This window comes from Clinocottus analis, unplaced genomic scaffold, assembly GCF_023055335.1.
Source record: "Clinocottus analis isolate CAN_PGR_092001 unplaced genomic scaffold, fCliAna1.0.p SCAF_3, whole genome shotgun sequence".
Classification (NCBI taxonomy): Eukaryota; Metazoa; Chordata; class Actinopteri; order Perciformes; family Cottidae; genus Clinocottus; species Clinocottus analis.
In genome coordinates, this window is record NW_027176042.1 from 11,936,780 (window position 1) to 11,947,565 (window position 10,786).

Sequence of the window (10,786 nt, forward strand, 5' to 3'; positions counted from 1 at the left end):
TTTTCCTCAACCCGTTATCTGCAGCACATTGATGTCGCACACTTCCATTGTGCTTTGCTGTTGTTGCAAGGAGTGGGAATTGCAAATTGAGAGTGGCCCGACTGTGCTCTCTGCTGTGTTAATTCTGGGTTTGTGTTATTTTCTCTGCAGGATTGAAGGGATTGCGTTCATAGATGAGTAAAAGATGTCCGCAGTCCTGACACACTAGTTCTGGACCACAGGACACTGTGACCGTCAGCCACTTCAGTGCTTAGAGGAAAAAGTCGATGATTTCAACCAGCTAAGTGCAACACATAATACTGTCCACGAGCATTCAGACAAACAGAACGTAATACACACACACACATAGTTAGACGAGCACATTCACTTTTATCTTTGCGAGACCTAGAAATATTTTTAAAAGCGTATTTCTCGAAAACAAAAAATAAACTTATTCCAACTCTGATCCCTTGACCATAAACTAGCACCAACCTCAGCACCATGAATCTGATTTTGACCAGTAAACCAGTTAAGAAAACCCTGGTTTCAACCATCATCCTCCACTTGACACGTTCTACTGAACCAGTCAGGGATGAAAGCCCTCAGTGATCATTTGTTCTGGCCTGTACAATGCCTTTGGCTGGACATCTTGGTTGTGAGGTTGAAGGATGATATAAATGATGAAACTTTTTGGGCATTCTCCTGTGAGTATCAAATAGCTCAGTTTTAATTTATGTGTGTCTGATAATGTGATCTAAAGACACGTCCTGTTCCATCCACAGTGATAGTAAATAATGGAAGACACTGTGACAGCTGCTGGCAGCTCTGGCAATTTTACTGATTTACTGGAGCATTTGCTGATTCACACCTAAAAGCCATGCATTTAATCAAAACCCATTTGGATGACATCTCAAACGCAACACGACAGTTAGACAGTCAGACAGTTAGTAATTTAGTGTCAGTGGTCTGTCTGTCTCCAAACATTTCAGCCAAAAAGTCTGGATGCTTTGTTTTTAACTCATGAGACACTGATATCGTTTGTCTAATAAATATCAACCTTCCTAACATCACTGAAATAGCCCACAATTCATTCTCTTGCAGGATGGATGTTTCATGTAATTCTAGGACAATTCGTAAACTGAAGTCTCGCACAGATAGAAAAACCTGGAATATAAAAAGCCTAAAACCAATGCAAAGTAATATGAGACTTTAATAAAAGTCACAATGTTCTGTTTCAAAAGTGTGATTGGGGATGTAGTGTTTCAGATGTTTCTATTATTTTGTCCACAATTAAATTAAAAAGTGGAGACGAACAACTGCATTAGTTTAAATGTATAAAGTACCCTATCCTATTACTGTTTAAAATCTGTCATAATTGATTTAGATTTTATACCAGATGTTATTGATATTGTTAACTTAGCAAACAGTTGCTTATTAACACATCCAGCAGATATGATTAACATATTTCTGACGAATGTCGTGAATATTCACTCTGATTTTCGCTCTATTTTTGGTCTAAAAGACCAACTCTTGGGGAAATGATCTGTCTTTTTAGCTGCTCAATGCTGCACAATGTTCACCAGCTAGTTGCTCACTTTGTTTGCCAGCTGTTTGGTAGTGAGCAGGTAGTTTACGGTGGGTTTTTAGAGTAGCCAAAAACAGCTGCCCGTTGCAGTTAAAAATCAACCACGGCCCTAAAAGTAACCCAAAACAGTGAAGTCATAGGGCATGAAATCAAAACAGATCACTGGTAATTATAAAAAGAAATAATAGTACTTCGTCCTCAAAAAGATAGAAGAACAGACGCACACGTAACAACAACAAACACCTTTCGACTCCCCCCTTTTCCCTCTTCATCAGAAACAACACCCGGGTTTCAAAGGCCACTGAATACTTAGCTGGACTTCATTTAAATCTAACCCGGTTATTATTTATATTTATTCATCTAAATAGGTTTATTAGTCACCATAAGTTATAATTTGTATTTAATGTGCTATGAGTGTGTCCTTTTTCTAATGGTGATGATATGGTCAACTATTTGGTAGATTTAAAAAAAAATTCATTGCCGGTTCAGTAAAACATAGACAAATCTTCTGTTGAAGCATAAAACTTTGTGTCAGTTTTGTGTGATGATGTAAACTGAAAACTGTAAATGTTAGAAGACCCACTTTAGTTAAAGCAGCGGCATCAATAAGGTGTTTTATGAGAGTGTAATCTTTCCCTGTACGGTAGAGATTGTTCCACAGAATATGTGTCGTGTGTTAATACTGTGTCTTATTTCTTTACCTCAGATGAGTTAATGAATGCTCCTGCAAGGCACTTTGGATGATATGTGTGTGTGTGTGTGTGTGTGTGTGTGTGTGTGTGTGTGTGTGTGTGTGTGTGTGTGTGTGTGTGTGTGTGCGTGTGCGTGTGTGTGTGTGTGTGTCCCTTTGAGTATCAGGAAAGGGTGGCTGCAGGACTTTCTTTGAAGCAATAATTTACCCCACCTTTCCACAACTCTTTCTGTATTTAATTTTTTGTGCCAGTGCAACATTTGTGGTGGTTCAGGAAAGTTTAATATTTGAAACCTAGAACACTTTAAATGTGCCAAAAAAAATGATCTTACACTCTTCACTAATATTTAATCTGTGTTTGCACTTTCTGTAGATAAAGAATTTGAGATATAATTTATTTTGAAGAAGTCTATTGAGCAATTAAATAATTTTACATTACTTATTACATTTAATTATTTTTAGATATAAAGTTACAAAGTGTTCTCTTTACTTTCTGTATATACTAATAAGAGAGATAAGTGAAGAGAAGGGATGAATAATGCAGCACATGAATAACAAAATTAAATGAATAAAATACCTTGAAAGGTTATTTCAAAGAGAGCAGAGCTCTGATGAAAACATCAGGAGTGTGTCTATTACATCTTGAATGTAAGGTATATATACTGGATACAAAGATATATACTCTCTTGACTCACCATTCATTTCTAGAGGAGTCTTAAGGTGAGAAGATGAATAAATGAATACATTAAAGGTGATTCATTTAAAATATTTAATTCATTATTGATGGATTAACATAGTCATGTTTAAAATCTATAAACTCCTTGACTTACTGTCCAGTTAAATATCAATCAATGAGTTGTTTTATTACCATTTTTCACAGTTACATCAACCATAGTGCACATTATTTCTATTCAAGTGACTTAAAAGTGCACAAGTACAGTAATCTGTGTCTGTAACGTCACATGCAGTAAAACTCCAAGACGCATATGAAAGTGTTGTACATCGTGTTTGCTGTCATGTACTTCCACTTTGACTTTTGAATGTGAATATTCTTTGTGTCCAAGATTGAACTAAAACAAATGGCATGACTAAATATTATTCATTGTGTAAATACATATATTCTAGTTCATAAAAGTAAGTTCAAACTAATATTGTGTAAATTTAGAAAAGACAAGGCCAAATTGTGGAAACACTTTTCAAAATCCAGTGACTGTAGAAGTGCTTTTACAAAAGAACTTAACAATTCAGCAATTGTTAAAATAATTTGAACAAGCATCATGTGTCTTAAACTTGATTTTCAAATCATTAATGTATATGTGAATGTATGGTAAATCTACAGGTTTACTGCATATGACGAGAGTCATACATTTCAATGGATGTGAGTATAAATATACAGTACGTGTCGTATGTGTGCGCCTGCCATAGAACACATGACCACTTCCTGTTAAGCTGTCATGTTTTACCTTTTATCACCTTACATCTGACCAAAAACAGACCTTTTAAACGCCATTAATGAGGCACAATGTGTTAAGAAAACTGCAGCATCACTGTGTCCAATTTTGTATAATTTCTTTGTCGCACAGCAAGATATTCTTGTTTCAAATTCTCTCCTGCCAGAATCCTTACTTCATTTTTAAAATGTAGACAAAAGTGAAAACTGTGCACTATTTGAAGCTATGTACTTTCAATGAATATTAGACAAAACATGTGTCTGTTTCAAGGAGAAAGTCAGGGTGACAGAAAAAGAAAAGGATGAGAGAGAGAGAGAGAGAGAGAGAGAGAGAGAGAGAGAGAGAGAGAGAGAGAGAGAGAGAGAGAGAGAGAGAGAGAGAGAGAGAGAGAGAGAGAGAGAGAGAGGTTAGAAAGCGGGAGGCTTTCAGGGGGAGGAGCACCTGTTCTGCAGTAACCTTAATCTTATAGTCTCGGAGCCATAAAAGGAGCAATGCCTTGTCTCTTCAACCACTGAATGATCAGTCTTGAGCAAAATAATTCTACATGTTTTATATGTATATGTAATTTAATTTTGATTATGGAAAATGTAAAATAAATAATTACAGCTAAATGAAATGAACTATTGTTGTACTTATTGCATCATCTTTTGGGGTAATACATTTGATTCTTCAGTGACAGATGTGTTTCCATGTTCAAGCTTTAATATCTACTGAATGACTTCGTCCACTCGGTGGCAGCAGAGTCCAAATGTGTTCAAGTCTTTTAATTCTTTCACCCTGTCCCCCAAATATTTATACAAATTCAAGACTACATTATTTTAAGAAAGACAAACACTGGTCCCATCCCCATAGCTGGGGACTAGCCACATGAGGTGTTGAAACCTCCTTCCTCACTCTTTTACCATATACTCACAATCTCTTGGAGCTGTTTCCATTTTCATTGGACTCTCCCCTCCCTCCATGTGCCCCTCCCCCATGTTTTTACCCTGAGGTGAGAACACAGTGTGCACATCTGGAGGTGGTTGTGGCTGCAAAGGAGTAGCCTGTGGGAAGGGTTTGAGGTTAAAGATGCACTGCACCTTGTATGTATGTATGTATATATATATATATATATATATATATATATATATATATATATATATATATATATATATATATATATATATATATATATGTGTGTGTGTGTGTGTGTGTGTGTGTGTGTGTGCGTGCCTTGAGGGTGTCATGTGATCCCAACTCCCGAACGCTCTTGATTACAAACAGCTGGCGGGCTGCGGCCTTGACCAATCAGAGGACATGTTGGGTAAGACGTCAGGTGGAAGGAGGGAGGTGGAGAGGATATTTTAGCTTTTTTTTCCTCTGAATTGGAACAGCAACAACAGGCTGATCCATTAAGCTATTTGTTGAATCCCCCACAGAGTGCTTGAATGTTAGCAGCTGGTAACTACACGTCATACTGTATTTATCCACTATATACTTTCAGCTTGTCTGTTTGTTTATTATCATGTGGGTCTAGCATCATTATGGCTCATGGCCAACACATCAGCTGAGGAGGGACCCTGCCCTCAATGTCTCTGTATGAGACTTAAGCATACAAAGAAATCCAATAAAAAAAATTTGATCACAAAAAAAAGCATACAAAGAAATCCTTTGTGTTCATGTGAAGGTCCTTGGCTTTTGTGAAGGAAAGCTGAAGATCCCACTGGAGCTGGAATGCAAATAAGAATGCATGTTTTTTTTATTTTTTCTGCAGGACTGTCACAAAATGCTTAATTAATTAGCATAATTGGTGGTGAATGTTATTAGAATTACTTATTTAATGTAGACTCTGAGCTAATTCAGGAGCCTTTGCAGTAGACGTTCACAGCAGGAAAAGCACAGGTGTGTAACTAATAATATTAATGATATCCGCTCTGGAGGTGAGCCTCATAATATCTGAAACTGACACACCTTAATGGAATGTGGCCTTTATTATATAACAGCTGTGTTTGACATTTAATATCTGTCTTAACCCAACATGTAATATAGCCCTACCAAACAATTGGAAACATTTACAAGTACTTTTTTTAAAACATACAGACCCGTTTCAGCATGAAGGCCAAATGTAAAAGGAGAGAGACTAAAGGAAAATAACAGATTATCCTGGAGTTTCTTGTAAATTGTGGGTCCGTTAGATGCTGAAGGGCTGAAGCCAACATGGCCACTAAATCAGTTAATTGCACAGCGTCTCCTCTTCCAGTGATTGGTATGATGTCTTATAAAAGGTTTGTGCGTTTTCTTACAAAAACTAGCGACAATCTTCGATCATTACATGCACGCAGTCTTTTCAAAATAAACCTTCGTCTTCACAGGAAACAACTGTTAGGTTTAGGCAACATTACTTTTTATGACACAATTGTTTCATGGATTTTTTGTGGAATGCCATTATAAAATGTTTTGCTGTATCTCTATTAAAGAAAAATATACTTTTACTTTTTTATGGCACACTATGATATTGTGTTTTTGGCATACTATATAGCATTTTTATGTCATATTTTATTATGATACTTTTATAACATACTATATACCGTGAAATTCTATTTGCTATGGCTATGACTTTTTACAAAAAAATTACATTTTATATGAGATATTATATTCTGATACATTATGGACCTTTTTATACTATACTATGATGTTTTTTTAGGCGTATTATGTCATAAAAAACTTGCCATACTTTATGTTATTATTTCTTAACTAAATTTGTTTATGACATTTATGTTGGTTTATTTGAGTTTTAATTAGATTTTTATGACATACTACATTATTCCATTATTTTGTAATATTCAATTATTAATAAGTAATTTATACAAATATTATTGCCATACTCTATTAGAATATTAGAACGCCTTCTCTTATGACAAACGATTTATGACATGAAGTATGATGTACTATACAATTACTTTTTAATGACATTTTCATGACATAGTAACTATGACATTTGAATGGTTATGATAAAGATAAAACAAAAAAGAAGAAGAAAATAACACCAACTACACAAATTATTAAATTAGACCAGGCAGACCAGAAATAGGAAAAAAAAATAGCTTGGACATCAGAGGGTTTTGAAAAGAGTCCATGTATGGAGTCAGTCTTGCCGGAGATATAAATAGAGGTCTGGACGCTCAAATGGTGCTTATATCTTATTAAACTTTTGTTATGCTCATCTTATAAATTACATTTTTTTAGTCAGCTCATTTCCTTAAATTAATTTTCTATGTAATATAAAGAATGAATGGTGAGTAAGGAAATGAGCTAACCAAAAAACTTAAAATATATATATTTTTAATCTGTTTCAAATACATTTTTCAAGCCTCAACAGTATCTGTTGTAGGGAGCTTGGAGTGTCAAGTGAAGGGATACATATATTTTAAATCTTGAGTTTCAGAGTGTTTAATTTAGTTTTTGGGGGGGATTGAATCTCCAAAAGTAATCTTCCATTTAAACTTCTTTTTTTTTAAAGTGTCTGTGTGAAATTAGGACACTTGAATAAAACAGCCATTGTGAATATTACTAACACCTGTGATCGGTTATTTAAAGATATGAAGTAAGCATGTTTTCACTCTATCATTGAACATATTGAGTCGAAAAGGAATACAATTATAAACAATCATTTTAAGAGGTAATTTTGTTGGTCATAAGATCCAACCAAATAATCCTGTTGGCCTTCTTTTCCTTTTCTATGTTTCTATTTGAGCTGTTGTCCTCTTTTCTTACTGAACAGGGCGGCGCTCAGCTTGTCCCTCCCCTCCATCAATCTTTGTCATAAATCTGTCAAGCAGAGAGAAAGGGAACTGCTGAATACAGATTTGTCAGCAATTAATCTAACTGCTATTACTAGACTTGGATATTGTGCTCTCTCTACTAGAGAACAATAAGCCACTCTAACGTGGAGCACTGCGCTGCATCTGTGTGTGGTGTGCAATCCAGTGTGTGAGACGGTGAACACATGTGTGTGCGTGCGTGCCTGCGTGTGTGTGTGCGTTCGTCTGTGTTTGTGTGTGTGTGTGTGTGTGTGTGTGTGTGTGTGTGTGTGTGTGCGATAAGATTTCTTTGGTGGTGTTGCAACTGTTTTATTAATTAAATATAAAACCATGTGGGTAAAAATGCTCTTCGTTAACATGTTTCTGCACTATATTATTCTTTAGACTTTATTGACATTTTTAAAGACCTGTTATTTAACGTTTAACATACATGGCCTCCCATTGCTGCATGTTAGGCTTGATGAGAATATAGGATGATGAGTTAGTACGTGCATACACATTTGCTGCTGTGTGTGTGTGTGTGTATATGTGTGTGTGTGTGTGTGTGTGTGTGTGTGTGTGTGTGTGTGTGTGTGTGTGTGTGTGTATGTATCCTGAGCATACATCTTTAAAATTAGCTCACACATGTATAGTTAAATAAAATATATATCTAGCAAATGTAAAACAGAAGTAAATGGAACATTTGTTGGGGACTATTTTTATCTGTGGATTAATGCAGATTTGGTGCTCTCGTAGTACAAGTAGCAGATGTACGTGTACCCACGTGTTCGCCACAATGAAGAAACCTGTCACCCAATGCAAGTGTGTGACTCAGTTGTGTGTTTTTCACAGAGTACAATACCACAAAGGCAATAATTGTTTCATCAATCAGGATCAATTCATTGTGAGTTTTGGGGAAAGTTTTTGACAGACCGAAAAATGTAAAACAACACCAGATACTATGCATTAAGTACAAGACCAGGACTTTGCTGACAGTGCCCTTGCATACAGGAGACAATACACACATTTCCTGTTCTTTTTCAAAAGCTTTCCTGTTCCTGTTTTGCCCCTCCTCCTCTCCATGTTGCTCTCTCCGACTCATAATTCACCACTCGCAATTTTTTCTGTACATGTGAATGAACATGCTTGAGAATAGGAATGAAAGTTGTCATTCATCTATTCAACTCTGCAGCTATAACAGCAGTTTGCTTTTGGAAGGGATGGCTCTTTTTTTACCCAATTACCCCATCCTCTCTTCCTATACACCAAAGTACACAAACACACACTCGCATGAGATTATCATTGCTGGGACAGTTCAGTGGAGCAGTGGGTCAGTGCTCAGCTGCTCGGACAGAATTAGAGTGGCAAACAGCTGAGCTTCTCTGGGGTGCTATCATGTGACCTGTCCCTCCTACGGGGCCAAAGGGACCCACGTGTAGAGTTACCAGGTCCAGTTTTGTGTGTGTGTGTGTGAAATCTGTCTCCCTGTGTGTTATATCTGTTCCAGTAGTTGAGTTGTAAAGGGAAGGTCTCCTCTCTCTGCCAGTAAAGTAGCTCTCCAACCTGCTGATAGCTGCCCTGTTCTGTTCGCCTGTCATTGACACACTGTGCCCTTTGCCTGCCGATGCTTGTCTCAGGCTACATCCACACGACTACATTTTCATTTTAAAACGCAGATCTTTTGCTACATTTACACTCCCCGGGGTTTTAGAGCTTTTCCAGAAGAGAACTAAAAACAACAGCATTGATTATCAATCAACTACCAGTGGTTAATTGAACATGGGTAACTGATGACAAGCGTTGCTGACCTTGTTGTCTATACTAGCAGCGGTTGTGCCGTTCAATTATGCAATTTATGATTCTACTGCCGACATTCGGATCAAGCAAGCTGTATACAAGCGATTAGCGGGCGGTGTGTCCAGCGGTGTTATCAGCTCTGTGGAGCCGACGTTTGAAGACTTGTTTGTGGCTTTGAGGAGAGCGATCAACACAAAAAAACACACAGCTTTCTTTTTATTATTATAACTACTGTGAAGTCCACAAAGAAACTGTAAACCAAGAAAAGCACAAATGCTCTCCAATTCGCAGGGACTTCAGCCACCGATTTAAGTACATTTGATGATGATGATGTGTGAGAGAGAGATAGAGCAAGACCTTGTTTTAGTGAAGAGGAAGAATTTAGAGGAACATCTTAAGTATCAAGCACAACCATTTTTTTATTAAAAAGTACTATATTGTTGTGTTGAATATTTTCTGTAACTAAGCAACAATCTACTTCCTGTTTACAGCAGCACCTGCAGGCTCAGTGTACTTGAATAGTCATGTGCTATCACATATAAAAAAAAGTGATACAAACATATCAGTGTGGTTGTAGCCTCAGTGAGCTGCTTCTGGCCACATGGCTAGATGGGGAGGAGTTCCTGACGTAACAAGAGACTAATTTGTATCAAACAGCTTACCTTATCTATGATGAAAAGAAAAGCCCCCACAGCACATTTGGGATTGTTTAGATGTATTGTTTCATGGCCTGCAAAAAACAGCGTGGCTTTTTTTCAGTGTCCGTCAGCAAAGCAGGTAAGGGAGAAAGAGCTGAGCGCTGCACTAGCCATTACTCCTCACCTGATGAAAGGTCTTGTGAAAAAACCTCAACCTCCACTGCTTTATTGGCAACAATTTAACTCATGGTACATTCAGATGATAGTCCACTTATGACTTCAATTCCATGAATCTGAATCCAAGGTTGGTGTGCACACAAGGGTGATGCTCATTGAAAGTATTTTGTTAAAACTTGCTTTGTAATCATAGTCATGCAATTACGGTCCAATAAAATGAAAGGAAAGTTACAGTTTGAGCTATGAAAGACCACCATCTGAAACACAGCTCACACATGTCAAACATGTGCCTGTGTGTGTGTGTGTGTGTGTGTGTGTGTGTGTGTGTGTGTGTGTGTGTTTAGGGCCCACAGCAGAAGCAGTGTGTCCTGCAGGGCCTTGAGTGTTTACAGCGTAGTAACATGAGGAGTGGCCCAGCTTGTCCCGCCTACTCCATAACTCTAAATGCAGAACCACAGCTGTGTTTCTATATGGATGAGGGACTCGGGAGCAAAATAGGGACTGAAGTGGAAGATTTAAATGAGTCCCATGAAAGGAAATGATATAAAAGCAGCATGAGTATATATTACTCATTGTATATTACGTAGAATATTAGATATTGAAAAATGTGAAGAAGGTGAAGACATACCGACTTCTTAGTCAAAGGGTTGAGGCCAATGTGGAGGTCATTTACTGTTGCCCATGCATGT

General features: G+C 37.2%; 1 protein-coding gene across 2 annotated transcripts in view; it reads left to right on the forward strand.

Moving 5' to 3' along the window:
* Nucleotides 1-4,099, forward strand: part of slc4a8 (solute carrier family 4 member 8) — a 28,192-nt gene extending 24,093 nt beyond the window's left edge. For both annotated transcript variants that reach the window (XM_068594160.1, XM_068594161.1), the window contains exon 25: nucleotides 151-4,099. In XM_068594160.1, the coding sequence (XP_068450261.1) occupies nucleotides 151-156 (6 nt within the window). In that variant the 3' untranslated portion in view covers nucleotides 157-4,099. The remainder of the gene's footprint in view (nucleotides 1-150) is intronic.
* Nucleotides 4,100-10,786: the final 6,687 nt, after the last annotated feature.